Source organism: Sitodiplosis mosellana, unplaced genomic scaffold, assembly GCF_009176505.1.
Source record: "Sitodiplosis mosellana isolate CC-2019 unplaced genomic scaffold, AAFC_SMos_1.0 Smas_scaffold_20, whole genome shotgun sequence".
NCBI lineage: Eukaryota > Metazoa > Arthropoda > Insecta > Diptera > Cecidomyiidae > Sitodiplosis > Sitodiplosis mosellana.
Window position 1 is genome coordinate 63,753 of NW_022595262.1, and position 16,114 is coordinate 79,866.

General features: G+C 35.9%; 4 protein-coding genes across 4 annotated transcripts; all 4 read left to right on the plus strand.

The window, feature by feature from the left end:
* Nucleotides 1-271: 271 nt before the first annotated feature.
* Nucleotides 272-5,532, plus strand: LOC129568517 (peroxidase-like). The gene is made up of 11 exons (XM_055446502.1): nucleotides 272-660; nucleotides 773-819; nucleotides 895-1,003; nucleotides 1,192-1,397; nucleotides 1,453-1,553; nucleotides 3,417-3,614; nucleotides 3,679-3,875; nucleotides 3,993-4,338; nucleotides 4,466-4,776; nucleotides 4,866-5,241; nucleotides 5,311-5,532. The coding sequence occupies exons 2-11, from the start codon at nucleotides 773-775 to the stop codon at nucleotides 5,466-5,468; spliced, it is 2,049 nt and encodes a 682-aa protein (XP_055302477.1). The 5' UTR covers nucleotides 272-660; the 3' UTR covers nucleotides 5,469-5,532.
* A 1,558-nt stretch (nucleotides 5,533-7,090) lies between these two features.
* Nucleotides 7,091-10,049, plus strand: LOC129568535 (glucose dehydrogenase [FAD, quinone]-like). The gene is made up of 3 exons (XM_055446532.1): nucleotides 7,091-7,671; nucleotides 8,283-9,748; nucleotides 9,838-10,049. The coding sequence occupies exons 1-3, from the start codon at nucleotides 7,369-7,371 to the stop codon at nucleotides 9,947-9,949; spliced, it is 1,881 nt and encodes a 626-aa protein (XP_055302507.1). The 5' UTR covers nucleotides 7,091-7,368; the 3' UTR covers nucleotides 9,950-10,049.
* A 1,665-nt stretch (nucleotides 10,050-11,714) lies between these two features.
* LOC129568530 (uncharacterized) lies at nucleotides 11,715-12,572 on the plus strand. The gene is made up of 3 exons (XM_055446527.1): nucleotides 11,715-11,868; nucleotides 11,940-12,002; nucleotides 12,064-12,572. Exons 1-3 carry the CDS (start codon nucleotides 11,793-11,795, stop codon nucleotides 12,483-12,485), a joined length of 561 nt encoding a protein of 186 aa, XP_055302502.1. The 5' UTR covers nucleotides 11,715-11,792; the 3' UTR covers nucleotides 12,486-12,572.
* A 2,339-nt stretch (nucleotides 12,573-14,911) lies between these two features.
* On the plus strand, nucleotides 14,912-15,834 carry LOC129568556 (uncharacterized). The gene is made up of 2 exons (XM_055446606.1): nucleotides 14,912-15,218; nucleotides 15,284-15,834. The coding sequence occupies exons 1-2, from the start codon at nucleotides 15,110-15,112 to the stop codon at nucleotides 15,832-15,834; spliced, it is 660 nt and encodes a 219-aa protein (XP_055302581.1). The 5' UTR covers nucleotides 14,912-15,109.
* Nucleotides 15,835-16,114: the final 280 nt, after the last annotated feature.

The following is a 16,114-nucleotide window of genomic DNA, read 5'->3' on the forward strand; positions in this document are numbered from 1 at the left end:
TTTTTTTTTGCATGAAATTCTTTCAATATGCCGATTCGATTGAGAGTTGAAAACGATGACTCACAAATAGCTGTAGAGCAGCCAAATGTTTCTGCGGCTTCAAGCAATTGGCAAGTATCAGTAAAAGTGCTTCCAACGGTGTAATTGTTTCAAGTAAGTTGAAGTTTTTATCTTCACATTGCGCTTTGTTGATTTCATAAAACTTCTTCACGAATTTCAGCTCATTCTCCTCTGGAATTTTGATGCCGACAGATTGCGCTCATTTGATGAAATTCGATCGATTTTTTTTCTTCAGAGCCGTAATGTGAAAGCATTTTGAAATAATGTTTCGAAAAATTCTAGATGGGGCGCAGAAATTTCCAGATGGGGCTGAACCCCAAATGCTTGTATGGACGCTACGGCGCTGGACAAACATGAAAAATGAATAAAAAAGTACAAGTGTTTTTTTTTTAGTTTATTACAGCAAGCATTTTTCGTGCTTGACTTTAATCGTTAGGTTGACGCAGATAACGAAAAACGTGTTGATGACACAAACGCCATTTTATAGCGATTATTTGGAATGAAAGACTTATTTTGCCAGTTTTATACCTTTCTCACGCATTCAAGTGCCCCTATATATTTGAGGACGAAGAGAGAATGTCAGTCATTTATTAAATAAAAGTGAGTAAAATATCAACTAACTAAATATCAAATTAAAATGGCATTCAACAAAGAACTGAGGTAAATAATGTTCAGAAATTCTTGTTCATGAATTTGTGTTTTCTCCCCACAGATGCTGGCCATTGTGCAAATTTTAATTCTGTTACATACCATCAACAGGTAAGCAAAGCATATATTTGCTAAATGATAGCTAGTTTTACTTGACAAATATTGATGGCTTCAATAATTTTATAGGTGTTGGGGTAATGTGGGTGGTGATCTTTATGAACAGGCAAAAAAAATTGCTGCCGAAAAGCAATCTGAAAATGAACAATTACAAGCAATATATAATACTTCAGTGGATGTGAGTTATCTTGACATGACATTTTTTTAAGACACTATTTCCAAGGCCCATGATCGCTCACGATTACAATCGTACACGATCTTACCTGTATATTTTATATGTAAAAGATCAAACACGATTACAATCGTGGGCGATTGTGCGCCTTAGAAATAGTGGCTTTAGAATAGAATAATTAACTTGGAATCCAGTATACTAGAATGATCAACAATGAAAGAACTCCACCAACAAGTGACAATTTGAAGGCTGACATTTTGTTACAATTTCAATACTTGGTTCGAGATCGTGGCTATTGCAAGAGGCAAACATTTCAAGATTGTGTGGGTAATTACGGAAAAAATATTCCAAAGGAAGATAAATGCCCAGCACGACTAGGTGATTGTAACGAAAAATCAAAGTGAGACATCTAAAAGACAATGACTTCAAATGAATAATTTTCTTTTTTCAAATAGGTTTGCTCCGATTGGTGGATACTGTAACAACTTGAAAAATCCAAATTTGGGAAGAGCCAACACAGCTTACATTCATTTACTAAAGGCGGTCTATTCAGACGGTATTCTGTTTTTGTTTCTCAATCAATTAAACATTTTTTCAATCACCTATTTTGAATATATTAATTTTATTCTTTTTTTGTCGATTCCTATATGAGCAGTTTGGAGCGAAAATGTAATACAGAAAAGTTGAGCGGAAAAATGTCAAATGAAAAGGGATAGCTATATAGTTCATTATAGTTAACTATACAGTTTACTATATAGCTATCGTTTTTCCACTCATTCATCATCGACATTTCTCCGCTCAACTTTTCTGTATTACATTATCCCTCCAAACCATTCATATAGTATACTGTATAGTAAACTATATACTATATATGTATATAACTATCTCTTTTCATTTGACATTTTTCCGCGCAACTTTTCTGTATAACATTTTCGCTCCAAACTACCCATATCTAATGCTGATTCCAAGTGCTCTGGCTTAAACTTAAAGCCGGAATTTAATTTTTCGAATAATAATAGTGATGATTTACCCCCAAACACCCGATGTATTTATAAATTTTAGCATTTTTTCTGCACATTTTCGTTGTTTTTTTTTCGATTTTTTCGATTCCTGTGGGAAATACCATTCTATCAAATTAAGGTGAATAATGAAGATTTGGAAAAAACGGCAGTAAATTTATGGAATTTGGGGGGTAAATCATCAATATTTGACCCAACAATTTTCATACCAATAATAAGCACGTACAAAAATGTTGAAAAATTCAAGTCCGGCTCTAAGTTGAAGCCGAGGCACTTACTAGCTGGATTAAAAAGTCGGGTACTTTTCGAATGAAAACACATTTTTCTCGCAAAATTTCATTTTATTTCTCAATATAGGCTCCTTTTAGCTCGATACAGCGAGCCCAACGATCTTCCAACTTTTGGATGCCTGCCAAATAGTACGATTTGTTCAATGTCCCAAAATAGCTATCTGTTTTGAACTCGACTTCTTCATTGTTGTAAAAACGCCTTCCACAAAGCCATCTTTTGAGGTTTGGGAACAGGTAGTAATCACTGGGGGTCAGGAGAATACGGCGGATGCGGAAGCAATTCGGGGTCTAACTCGTACTTTTTAGCCATTGCAACCATCGATGTGTGCGACGGTACATTATCGTCCAAAAAGAGGTTTTTTTCTTCTTCATATGGGGCCGTTTCGATGCGATTTCGACCACCAATCGATCCAACAATGCAGAATAATATGCGCCAGTAATCGTCCTTCCTTTTTGGAGGTAGTCGATGAAGATTATTCCGTGCGCATCCCAAAACACACTGGTCATTACCTTCCCCGCCCATTGTAGCGTTTTTGGTCTCTTTGGCGGCGGTGAACCGTGTTCCGTCCACTCTCTAGCCTGTTGACTGGACTCCGGAGTGAAGTGATGGATCCAAGTTTCGTCCACCGTCACTAATCGACGCAAACACTCACTCCGATTGCGGTTAAAATGGGCCAAATTGGTTTGAGAAGTGGGGTTACACGAATGCGTTTTTGTTGAATTGTCAGCAAACGCGGCACCCATCTTGCGCATAGCTTATTCATATGCAAATGTTCATGCAATATGTTAAGCACCCGTTCATATGAGACGTTTACAGTCTCAACTATCTCACGCACTTTCATTTTCGGATGATTTAACACCAGATCATGTATTTTGTCTATCATTTCTGGGGTAGTAACCCCATTTGGACGACAAGTGCTATAACTCATGAACTAATGGTCGGATTTGGCTTCAATTTTGAAAGCTGTCTTCTGAAAGATGACTTGTCAAAAACCATAAGGATTTTGTATCAGTGTCTCCCTCTCGTGGAAAAGTACCTGACTTATCAATCCACCTAGTAGAATAAGCATAAAAGAAGACTTTTCATGATGTAAATTTTTATAATTTCAGGCATTAGCAAAATTCGAAAAGCTGTATCTGGAGAAGAGCTGCCCAGCCCTCGTTTAATCGGAAACATGTTGTCCGATCCTAGTTTTGAGAACAATTATAGCAACGAGGTCTTATCGGATACAAATAATATAATGGGTTTGATGTTTGGTCAACTTTTAACTCATGACAGCAGCAGTCGATTGGCGTATAACGTCAAAGGTGACATTTTTGTTTCTTTGCATAATTTTTGAGTACTTCTAGAATTCGGTTTTTCGTATTTTAGGTGGTAATGTACCAGGACCTCGGTGTTGTACACTATCAAATTCTGGTCCGTTGAATCCACAGTATACCAATCCCAATTGTATACCCGTGGATATTCCCAAAAATGATCCATTCTACTCAGAAGTCGGTGTTCGCTGTCAGAGTTACATACGTATGGCTCGAACATTTGACCATGACTGCAAAATTTCTTATGTGCAGGTAATTTAGGTGCAATGATTGTGTTTAATTGATTTCCGGGAACATGCTATGTCTTACAACCTACATGTTTATTTATTTAACGTCAATTGCAAAATCGTATTTTTTTTATTCATGCAGACAGACCAGGTGTCATCCTATCTCGATCTTTCGATTATCTATTCGGAATCACCGAATACCTTGACCACATTGCGAACAAATTCCAGTGGACTGCTAAGAACGAATTCCAAAAATATCCTACCTCAGAGCGGTACTATTTATGTTGCTGGCGATCGACGCGTAAATCAAACACCGATGCTAGCTTTGCTCCACTCCTTATTCTTTCGTTTGCATAATACAATTGCCAAGAATTTAGCCAGCGTCAACCCGAAATGGAATGATAATGATTTGTTTTTCAATAGTCGACGCCTCAGCATTGCTATTTATCAAAGCATTGTTTACAACGAGTGGTTGCCGCTTTTCATAGGTAGAACCATTTTTTTCTCTTTAATTTCATTCAGACTTCATTCTTCTGAATGTTAACTCATCCCCTTTCCTTTTTCCTATCGTTCCTTTTTTTGGTTCAATTGACGAGAAACATTTCTGATTCCCAGGCAAACGAGTTTGTGAGCTTCGAAAATTGAAATGTGGTGGAAAGACAAAAATTGCATGCGACAAATACGATAGCCGCATTGATCCGTCAACTAGTGTTGAATTTGCACACGCTGCATTTCGATTTTTCCATAGAATAATCCCGTCCACATTCCAAATGATTGACAATCGTAACCAATTGGTTGGTCATCTGTTTTTATCTGATGTATTATTGAATGGTAATGCAACCATATTACAAGATAAATATGATGATCTGTTGAATGGCATGTTGAAACAAACAATAGCTTATGTCAGCCCGATGCACACACCTCAGGTTCATGATTCACTTTAAAGCGTGATTTACTTTTGGCGTTATATAGAAGAAGAATTAACTCTATGAAATTCTCCATTTTGTCTATTTAGATACGAGACCTAACTGCAAAAGTCCCATACAAAGGCCACCAAGTGGGAACTGATCAATTTTTGAATGATTTGATGCGAGGTCGTGATTCAGGAACGGCACCATTTGTTGATTTCATTGATTATTGTTTGTCAAAAAAAATTAACAAATGGAGTGATTTAAGGTCTTATTTCAAAGATAAAGAGTATCGAGCCCTCAGAAATTTATACAAAGATGTCAGGGATATTGATCTATTAGTTGGAATATTGCTCGAAACGCATCCAAAAAATCGAATCGGTCAAATTGGGGCGTGTATTATAGCCGATCAATATCATCGACTCAGATACGGCGATCGATTCTTCTATTCGAATCCAACTAATCCGAATAAATTTACTGCAGGTATGAATCCCGTACTAAGTCTATCAAACAGATTATTACATTTCAATTTTACATTTCTACTTTCTACAGCTCAATTGAGTGAAATCGAGAACACGACATTCACGAAGGTTCTTTGTCTCGTGACAAATAGCTCATCAATACCATATCAAGCGTTTGTGACAAGTTCCCTGACCAACCCAATATATATTTGTGAGAAAACGTTTAATTTTGGCCTTTTTAAAGCGTAATTTTCGAACAACGGGCTTTAGCCAGCTTTCTTGATGCGAAATAAAGTTGAACATTTTATGGGGATTTAACGGGTTTATTTTCTTTATTGAAAATGAATGTCATGTTTGACATACTTTTTTTCAAAGATTTACATGTGTCTTGATCACACGGAGTTATCAGGACGCACGTTTTAAAGTTTTGGATTTCCATCGAACGAGATGGTGAACATACTGTGTAGTGTGTATATATCCATCTCTCTTCCTCGTCGAAATAGAAATTAACAACCTCATAACGTGCGTCTTGTAAACTACCAGTGGTCTTGATTATCTTATGCAAAAACATCAATTTTCGCTTCATTATAAAAGAAATGTTATCCACATTAAAAAAATGCGTTTCTTTTATTGTTTGTTCCATTAAAAAATGGAGGCCCAAATTTTCTTTACCCATCCTGAATGTTTGGTAGCCCCAAAAACGGGCCAGGCGGTATCTGCGAAGATAACTCAAGATTGATCAAAAGGGCACTTCAAACCCTAACTTGTGTGAAAATTTGATTCATCTTTGATCGCGTTGAAGATTTTTATCAATAGTTCAAAAATTCTGAAATTACATATACATACAGACATACAGGGTCTCCAGAGGCAGACCCTGCGGAAAAAATTTGGCTTTCTGAGTTTTTGCTCAAACCCGTTTTAAATGCAAAGTTTCAGTCGATTCTGAAGACCTCATGTGGTTTTTGATTGATTTCGTGTGGAGTGGTCGGTCGACAGAAAGAACAACAGAAACACTAAACTATTTATTTGTTAGCTAAACGTAAGCTGTTAATTCGTTATTGGTCCATAAACATCAAATTTGTGAAGGTGTCTCGTTTGATAACATCTGTTTCGAATTATTTGGTATACATTGTTTCTGAATATGGATAATAATTAAAGGTTTGAAAAAGTAAGAAATTTCTCACTAAAGGTGGCAATAGGACAGATTTTGTCCGTCCGTTTGGGGTTCAAGGACGGACACTTCATTTTTGTCCGTCCGTTTAGAATTCAAGGACGGACAATTTTATTTTTTCCGTCCGTTTATGGATTTGGGACGGACGGACGGACATTTCGTCTATGTCCGTTTGATTCATTTATAATATTTTGTATAAAATAGTATCAGAAATGAATTCTCCGTCCAAAAATAAGTGATAATAGCTTATCAGATGTTTGAAAAATTCAATTTTCGGTTGTTTTTCGGACGATCAAAATGCTAAACGGACGGACAAAATGAAATTGTCTGTCCTAAAATCCCAAACGGACGGACAAAATGAAATTGTCCGTCCTTGAATTCTAAACGGACGGACAAAAATGAAATGTCCGTCCTTAAACCCCAAACGGACGGACGGACACGAAATGTCCGTCCTCTGTCCGTCCTTTTGCCACCTTCATTTCTCACGCATTTCGAATGCAACAAATCTATAACTTTCAATATTGAAAAAAAATAACATGTGTGTTTTAACTTCAATTACTTTTACAGTTTGCACACGTTTATTCGTTGCCATGAATTCCAGTACTTCTAAATTTAAACTAAAAAAAAGTTTGTGATAAAACTGCCATGAATTGAGTGATAAGCAAACAAAATAAGAAAATAACTTTAAATAAATAACATTGCTTGGAGTAATTTTCCTACAAATAGTGCTTAGTAACTCGGTTCATCACAGATATATCCATACACACATTTTGTCATTCAAATATTTACATTTATTGGTGGCCGAATTTCAAACTTGACACGAAAATAATTTATTGTTCAAATATGATTAAAAACTAAAAATTTGATATTAATAAAAACAAGTAATTAAGCAGATCACATAAGGCCTGAATCGCATTCTATATTTTGGCATCAACAAATCTGAATTAAAATTTTTCTTTCATCGCAATTGGTGGTGAAATGACTCATTGTAATCAAAGTTTAATTCCGCCAACATGCGCGGCACAAAGTGTTGGTACAGTGAATCAAATTTTTGCCACGCTGTTGCAAACCTTTTTAACGGCTCAGTGTAGTATCTCCTCCTCTGACAAGTGGCCCCGTGACTATGGAAGAGTGGCTCTTGAGAAAGGTTTGGGTGAATACGATTTTATCGTGGTAGGAGCAGGAACATCTGGTTCTGTCGTTGCCAGTCGATTGAGCGAAATTCCATTTTGGAAAGTTCTTTTGATCGAAGCCGGTGGAAATCCGCCCATTGAATCTCAAGTAAGACTCGCACAAAAGAAAGATTACTGGAGAGGATGAAAGTAGGCTCAATAAAATTGATTTTGAACGCCTAAAAAGCTCGTAAAATGGACGAAATAAGTTCTGAATTTGGCTCAGAAAAACACTATTTTCGGCTTTTTAAGATCGAAAACTGCCAATTGGGCTTGAAAAATAGGATGTAATCAGTTTTAAAATGTGGTCAAAAATTGAGAAAATAAAAACTGACAAAAAATCTAAGGAAGCTGATGAAAATTTAATAATTTTTTGAGGATTTCATGAGTAAATTATGACAATTATATAAAAAAATATGTCAACCATAGATTTCACAACAGAAAAATATTCGCAGTAGAAGATTACCGCATTAAACCAGGTGCCCCAACCCAATAGAAATTCATTATTTTGTCAAAAATGTGCAGAATTCTCATTAAAAACATGGTTTTGGGCTTTCAGGCTCAAATTCATAAAATAGGCTCGATACCCCAAAATAGGCCAAATCCTAGGAGTTAGGCTCGAGTCTACTTCCATCCTCTTTGAAAATTACATTCGAATGAACGTTTCGAGAAAATTCAGACAATTTGCTTATGTTTTGGTTCTTTTCAAATTGGTTATAGATTCCCGGATTTGTATTCGATTTAGTGAAAACGAAAATAGATTGGAAGTTCTATGGCAATTCGACATCGGCATGTAAGCTAGCTGGAGATAGAGGCTGTTACCTACCTCGTGGAAAAATGCTCGGTGGAACATCGTCCATGAGTCACATGGTTTATGAGCGCGGAATCCCTGAAGATTTCAACGAATGGGCAGCCCTTGGCAAACCTGGATGGGATTATGAAAGTGTATTAGCGTATTTCAAAAAATTTGAAGGCAATCAAAATCAACCCTTTGTCGCGTACGACAATGGCCGATATCACAATGCATTCGGGCCTTTTAAAGTGGAAAGTGTTCCTTTGTTACCAATTGAAGATGCCTATGTAGATGCAGTCAAAGCTGCTCGAGCTCAGTTCGTTTCCGATGTGAATGCTGACAAATATCTTGGGTATACAGTGTCACAGGCGACTTCTTTTAATGGCACTCGTAGCAGTTCAGCGAGTGCGTTTTTGACTCCGGCCAGACATCGAAATAATTTGCACGTTATCAAACATGCATTTGTTCGCAAGGTTCTCATAAATAGAAATAACGAAGCTTATGGAGTGGAGTTCACCATCAAGGGTGGGCATAAAATGAAAGCATATTCAAGAAAAGAAGTGATCGTTTCGGCCGGAGTGATTCAAAGTCCTCCACTGCTGATGAGATCAGGAATTGGACCAAAGCAGCATTTGGAGAAACGAAAAATACCATGTAAGGCCAACTTGGCTGTTGGAGAAAATTACATCGATCATGTATTCATTCCGATGATATTCACCCTGAATATTAGTACCACACCTTTGTCGCCATTGGCCGATTTAGATGGTCTTTACCAATATTTAGTGCATAACTCTGGACCACTCGCGGCAAGATCAATTTTATCGGCGTATTTAAGTACGAATGGCAGCTCTTCACCAGACATTCAGTTATATATGGCAGGCTTCCCACGTGGATATTCTGAAACAGTACTAACCGATTTCATCAAGCTTACTGATTTCGAAGATGTATTGGCCGCAGATGTCATCAAAATGAACAAACAATACGATACATTTGCTGTGCTAGTTACATTGATAAAGCCCAAGTCTCGTGGTATGATTCGGCTCAAGAAGAAATGTTCGACTTGTAAGAGACCAGACATCTACGTAAATTACTTAACTGATCCAGAAGACAGAGCAACGGTGATACGTGCTATCAAAGGACAACTAGTCTTGGCCAACACTCCATCACTGCAGAAAATCAACGCTAAATTTATCCCAGTACCGATTCCGGAGTGCGATTCACTTGACAATCAATCGGATGCTTATTTGGATTGTTACATCACGTATGTCAGTTTCAGTGGAACACATCAAGTGGGCACCAGCAAAATGGGGGGATCGACCGATCCAAAAGCTGTTGTTGATCCACAATTGAGAGTTTACAAGACCAAACAATTGAGACAAATTGATGCCGGAGTGTAAGTTTTCAAAGTTGTTTGAACGATTTCTTTTTAGAATTAAAAGTTTAATATTTTATATCATTGTGGCATCACAAATGAACTTTTAGAATACCAGTTCCAATAAGGGGAACACCACAGTGGACTGTGATGATGGTGGCTGAAAAAGGAGCCGATATTATCAAGGGCAATTATTTAAGACGTGGAAATGCGAGAACGTAAATTTGGAGAGAACATAAAAGCCCTTTCTAAACTTAGTTGAGATGATAGATTCGATGGCTGAATAAATGTTTAGAAATTTACTACATATTTACTACAAAAACATTGTTTGTTTTTTTAACAAATTCGCCGCAGAATTCAAAATCCTTTGCAAAAATCATAAAATAATAGTGGTCAGACCAATATGACATTGTTGGCTATATTGCAGATTTGAATAAGAATGACAATGATAGTTGTTCCAATGGGCTAAAGGTTTTCAAGTCTCAATATAATATATTGCACAATATCGATGAAACTTCATTTATTTTATCACAAAATTCAGTTTATTGGATTATTTCTATGGGTGAGATTGAGAGTAGTTTATGTTTCATTGACTTTGTTACGAAAGAGAAGAATCAGTTTCTTTCGGCTTAAAAATATTGGGTCTATACCACGGCGTATTTTAGTGGCAATTCCGGCTCAAACGGCCAGTTCTGAAATCAGAACGGGCAGCTCTGAAATGCGATTCGGGCAGCTTCGAAATCGAAGGAAATGAAGAAAAAACATAACAAAAATTTAAAAATCGCGCTAAAGCAAGCCAAGATTTCAGAACTGCCAAACTGAACAAATACAGACAATAAGTCGCGCGCAAATCAAATGTGTGAGTTCTCTTTGATCGATATTAGGTATGATTAAGGTGACCAACCGTACGGAATTATTCCGTATCGTACGGAATTTTCGATTCGTTTGCGGATTTTTTCGCTCATACGGATTTGTACGGAATTTTACGGATTTGTACGGATTTTTAAAACTGCATGAAAATCTAAAAAAATCTATGAAAAAAATCTGAAATTCGCATAATTCATCTTTAACTTATATACGGAATTATTTCGAACAATTCAAGCATCAAATATATCATTATTATTTCATTTGGTTTTCAGTTCTTTCGTCTTTTTACTGATAAAATGAGTTTGCATCAACTCAAGGCCAATAGCGCAAACAACTGAAATCGATTTTCAGAAAACCAAAAAGTAAACCGGGAGCTAACGCAATTACTGAACGCATATTCTCTGACGTTACGAACACTTGGAAAACGGAATCATCGCAAATGAAGGTTGAGACTTTGAAAGCAATATTATTCGTTAAATCAAACTTAGATTACACATGCATTGAATTTTTCAATATTTTGAAAAACAATGAAGATTTGCTAAAGAAGATTGGTTCTCAAGATAAATATGATTTCAAAAATAATGAAAAAGACGAAGTTCAAGACTTAAATATGTCGATTGATGCGAGTTTGTGATTTAATAATAAGAATCTACAATGCGAAAAAAAATATCGTTCATTTACTGCATTTTCTAGTGTACGGATTTTTTGTACGGATTTTTTTTCAGTGTACGGATTTATACGGATTTTTAAGGTAAATTTCACTCATTTGTACGGAATTTGCCAGGAAAGGAGTTGGTCACCTTAGGTATGATTTTCACATGAATAATATAAATGTATTGAGTACGAAGTGCTGCATATCAGCGAAAATCGTTGCTGTAATTGTATTTTTGTATTGTCATGAATTATGTGTATGTATAGAAAACTGTGCATCGAGCATTGTCTCACACAGCAAAAACTCTAAATATTGATCGAATAATTATTGGCATAATTTTCATATGTATTGAGTTACTGAATACTGAGCAAGTAGCTGCAAGTATTGTCACGATGCTGTAATTATTACTAACGGTGCTTTGAGTCGCGACACAAGTGTTATTCGGCGCAAGTTTGTTATTGTTGATCTCAAACATTTGATAATTCATTCCAGTAGCTATTTCGAATTTCATAATTGTTTCGTACTTGTTAAAAATAAGTTTAAGAAATGTCGCAAAGTAGTGACAAAATTAAAGGTTTAAAAAGATTTTTTGTGCAAAAGAAAAAAACAGACGAAGGAAATCGTAAGTATAGTTTGTTCCTTCGTGATGATTTTTCGGTAGTGAATTTAATTTCGATTATCGCTATTCAACAGCAGAAAAAGTTTCACATGAAACTCACAGCGATAAGCCAGATACAGAAGCCGCAAATGCCGAACGTAAGTTGTTTATTCACAGTGATTCATCATCGATTTAATTGCTTTGCATGTTTACATTCAGAAATCGAACCCGCACCGAGTGTTGATAATAAAAAAACACAAAACTCGTCTGAATTGCTTGAACTCGAAACCGAAGAATATGAACGCGAATATGACACATGCATAAAATCATCTCAAGTTCAAATAACAAGTGGTGTTCAGCGTAATATCCATTGCAAAGTTTGTGTGAAATTTCCTGCTATTGTTCGACGCATGTGTGCAAACAACAAACCACCAGCTATTACATTGGAATCTGGCACGCGCTATCGAGCGAAAACTGTTGCTGATCACTTTGCGACGCCTTATCATAAAGAATGTAAACAAGCTGATACGGTCACCAAACAGCGATGGTATAAAGGAATTTTTGCCACTGCCGAAGATCAAGAAGACGATTACGACGAAGATTATTTATTAGAATCGAAGAGTAATAATATCAATTTCTAAATTGCTACAAGTTTCATTTACATTTGGATCAAAAAGATGATTTGTTGAATCAGCAAAATACATTCAATAAATATTCACAACATTTTGCACTCATCAAATAATTATCGGTTAACCGATGTGTTTCATTTTCTATCAATTACATAAATATTATTTTCAGCCTAGTTTTTTCAGCGATTTCTTAGCATTTTAGATTTCGGGCAGTTCTGAAAAATCACTAAAATACGCCATGAGATAGAGAGGAAGACATTCAAATGGAAATTGAGCAAAAAGACTAATTTTTTGCCAGTGCTTATGCATTTAAAACTAATGTAATATTACTGAAATATTTACACAACTGGTAAATATTGGTATTTAAATATGTTTGATTTTTTCTGATTTTATAATTTCATTTTTGGAACATGGTGACCGCTACTATCTAAATGGAGCTTCATATAATACTTATTGACTCAAGTTTATACAAAAGAAACATTGGTCAATAGTGCGGTATATCAAGCACAACAAACTACAAAACAAAAATATCGTGCTTTGAGTGGCGATACATTTTCATTTGTCCAAGATGTCTTCAAAGAGAGAGTTGGAGGTGATAAAAAAAAGAATGGAAGTTATCAAAACTCATCAACAAAAAATGTAATGTTTTAAGACAAAACTTGAAAAATAAAATATAATGCAATCAAACGATTTGATTAATGGACAACGAAACATAATAAAATAGACCACATTCGAAATAAATAGTTTTTCACTCAATTTAGTTTCAATATTCTCCTTTACATTCTGATAACTGGGTTCTTTGTTCAAATTCAAAATCAATATATCCATATCATTCATTTAAATTTTATTATTTATAATTCAAACTTGATGGTATTTTGATTTAACCACCAAGTGCCACCAACTATTTCTGGTGATTCTCTGTATTTGAATTCTGTTAAATATTCAGTACTTAAGCTATTCCATACTAATGCGAATCGAACAGTAGACCAACTGTCAAATATTCGCTCTAAATATTCAGTATTTAAGTTAAGTGTCAGCGTGCTGATCTGTCAAACAAATCAATATATAAACAACCATCAACAAGTGAGAAACGTTTAGTGAAACACATTTATTAAAAAACAATCATTTTGGAACGTTTATATAAAAAGTGATTCAAAATGTACTGTCCTGGATCAACCTTCAAAGAAAGATGGATAAAAGTCTTTCAATCTAGACCATATGGATGCTCAGTGAGAAATTTACCACCAAATACCAAATGTGCATACAGAGGTATAACGTGGGGCGAAATAAATGATCACATCACGAAATATCAACGCAGTATAGACACACAAAAACGTACCAAAGCTAGATATTATGAAGTGTTGGATGAATCAGAGTCGACAGAAGAGTAAATTTTAATTTCTTTAAATAAAATCAAACTTATTTAGTTAAATAATATCATTTCAGAGTTCCTGAACAAAACATATCGATTGAACAAATACAGCCAGTTGAGCCGCTTAAGAAGATAACGATGGATATTGAAACAAACATCACAGCTCTAGCAGGAACTATGGCGATCCAAACACGAAGCGATACTTCTCTTTCGGAGTCATATAGCAATCAATACGAAACTGAAACAAAACAAAACGTTTGGATAGAACTTCCTGAAATTGGTGCGGAAATAGAATTTCATGGCCCAGAATACACAGCTGACCTTTTTGATCAACAAGAAGTTATCCCGCTAGTCCACAGTGAAATTCCGCCGTCAAGTAATACTGTTTATGGCAGAGAATCTGCAATGTGTGTCCAGAGCCTTTCCTAGCGGGGGTTCAAGTGGTTCAAAGAACCAGGGCGCGAGCGCCGAAGGCGCTCGAGCGCTTTTCCTATCAATTGAATTTTTTTTAAATGTTCTTGAATGAAGCGCGGAGGCGCCAAAGGCGCTCGAGCGCTGTTTTTCATTCATATATTTTCTCAATATGGAACTCAAGGGCGCTGAAAAGAGTCTGAGGCGCCAAAGGGAAGCAATTCTTAATTTTAAAATAGAAAATATATTATTTCAAAATAAAGAACTGCTTCATTGATTCTTTTCGTCGCCCCTTTCGGTGCATTTGAGTTTCAAACTGAAAAGACGTATGTATAGGAGAGAGCGCTCGATAAAATTTAATAGTATGAGTTTTGATTCGAAGCAGTGCGAATTAAAACAGCGTCTCAAAAAAGTGCTAAATAAAACGAAACCCAGCGTTTTTTCGTACTGAGCTGTTGAACTCTATGTAGAAAAAACGCTGTGTTGCATTCAATACAGCGACCAATCCAGTACGGTGTTTTTGTTTTTGGCGAATCATTTGTGCATACGTAAGTAAAAATATTGCTATTGAATGTATTTTATCGCTCATAGACCAGCGGTCGTAATGCGATTACTGCTATTTAAGCACACTAGCACATGAAAACATCAGCCGCACAGCGAAAATATCAACATTGGGTAAGTGTTTATATGAAATTGAATTATGACGAATCACCGCGCTATTATCGCGCTGTTAACTCTCTCAATCGCATCACTTGTCACATTGTTTCTCTGAGTCTGTGCATTAACAAATTTCGTTCAAAAATTATTCATCGAAAATTCGAATAAATTCGAGTCTTTATTTTTCTCTGCCACAATGAATCTTGGCAAAAAGGCTTCTGGTGCCCAAAATAGGAAAAGACAGCTTGAAAAACAAGCGGCTGCTCTTGCGAATTCCCAAGATATATCGCGATTTATGACGAGAGGTAATTTGTATATCATTTATTATTCAAGTGATTGAAAGAATGTGTGACATTGAGTTCAATTTTAGAAAGAAGTTCTGATTCCATTCCTGATGTAGACGAAGAGGAAAATCAACACGATGAAATCTCAGTCATCTGGCAATTATTCTCGTTTCTGTATGATTTTGAAAACTATGAAACAAACCGAAACAACGGTAGTTTGCAGGAATCATGCAAGAAACTAGAAATTGCTTTAACGCACGATGGAAAATCAGATATCGATGGTGATGATTTATTTGTAGAACTTTCATTGGTTTCGACTTTGGTAAAACAGGATAATATTAATCATGCAATCGATATACTGAATTCAATTCAGAAGCGAAAAATGGAAAACTTAGTTCCAAATGCAGCTATTGCGCTTCGCATTCTACTGACGATCCCAGTTTCGGTTGCAACGGGAGAGCGATCGTTTTCAAGGTTAAAGTTAACCAAAACTTATCTCAGAAATGCAATAGGTCAAGACAGGCTCAATCATCTGGCAATCATATCAATAGAAAGCGATGTAGCAAATTCGATTCAATATGACGACGTGATTGAAGAGTTTGCAACTTCAAAAGCAAGAAAAAAGACGGAATGTTAAATCATTTTAATGTATCATTCTTTTGTTGCTTTTCAAATAAACTTGGATCAAATTTAGCATTTTTGCGTTTTTTTTTTCATCCACTTTTAAAAATTTCAGTTTAAAAGGGCGCCAACGGATTTTGAACCAGGGCGCCATCGAAGCTAGGAAAGGCTCTGATTGTTGTTAAAATATAAACCAACTACTTCTTATTTACTGAATCTATTTCAGATGTTGTACACACCAAAATTTCAGAGGGGAATGAGTAATCTAGATACAGTGCGAAATAGCGGTTTCAACT

Coding starts and splice junctions, on each gene's coding strand:
- LOC129568517 (XM_055446502.1), top strand. CDS start 773: ATGCTGGCCATTGTGCAAATTTTAATTCTGTTACATACCATCAACAG. Junction 1,554..3,416: donor AAAGGCGGTCTATTCAGACG/GTATTCTGTTTT, acceptor TTATAATTTCAG/GCATTAGCAAAATTCGAAAA. Junction 4,339..4,465: donor GTGGTTGCCGCTTTTCATAG/GTAGAACCATTT, acceptor TCTGATTCCCAG/GCAAACGAGTTTGTGAGCTT.
- LOC129568556 (XM_055446606.1), top strand. CDS start 15,110: ATGAATCTTGGCAAAAAGGCTTCTGGTGCCCAAAATAGGAAAAGACAG. Junction 15,219..15,283: donor ATCGCGATTTATGACGAGAG/GTAATTTGTATA, acceptor GTTCAATTTTAG/AAAGAAGTTCTGATTCCATT.
- LOC129568535 (XM_055446532.1), top strand. CDS start 7,369: ATGACTCATTGTAATCAAAGTTTAATTCCGCCAACATGCGCGGCACAA. Junction 7,672..8,282: donor ATCCGCCCATTGAATCTCAA/GTAAGACTCGCA, acceptor AATTGGTTATAG/ATTCCCGGATTTGTATTCGA. Junction 9,749..9,837: donor AGACAAATTGATGCCGGAGT/GTAAGTTTTCAA, acceptor ATGAACTTTTAG/AATACCAGTTCCAATAAGGG.
- LOC129568530 (XM_055446527.1), top strand. CDS start 11,793: ATGTCGCAAAGTAGTGACAAAATTAAAGGTTTAAAAAGATTTTTTGTG. Junction 11,869..11,939: donor AAAAACAGACGAAGGAAATC/GTAAGTATAGTT, acceptor GCTATTCAACAG/CAGAAAAAGTTTCACATGAA. Junction 12,003..12,063: donor AGAAGCCGCAAATGCCGAAC/GTAAGTTGTTTA, acceptor GTTTACATTCAG/AAATCGAACCCGCACCGAGT.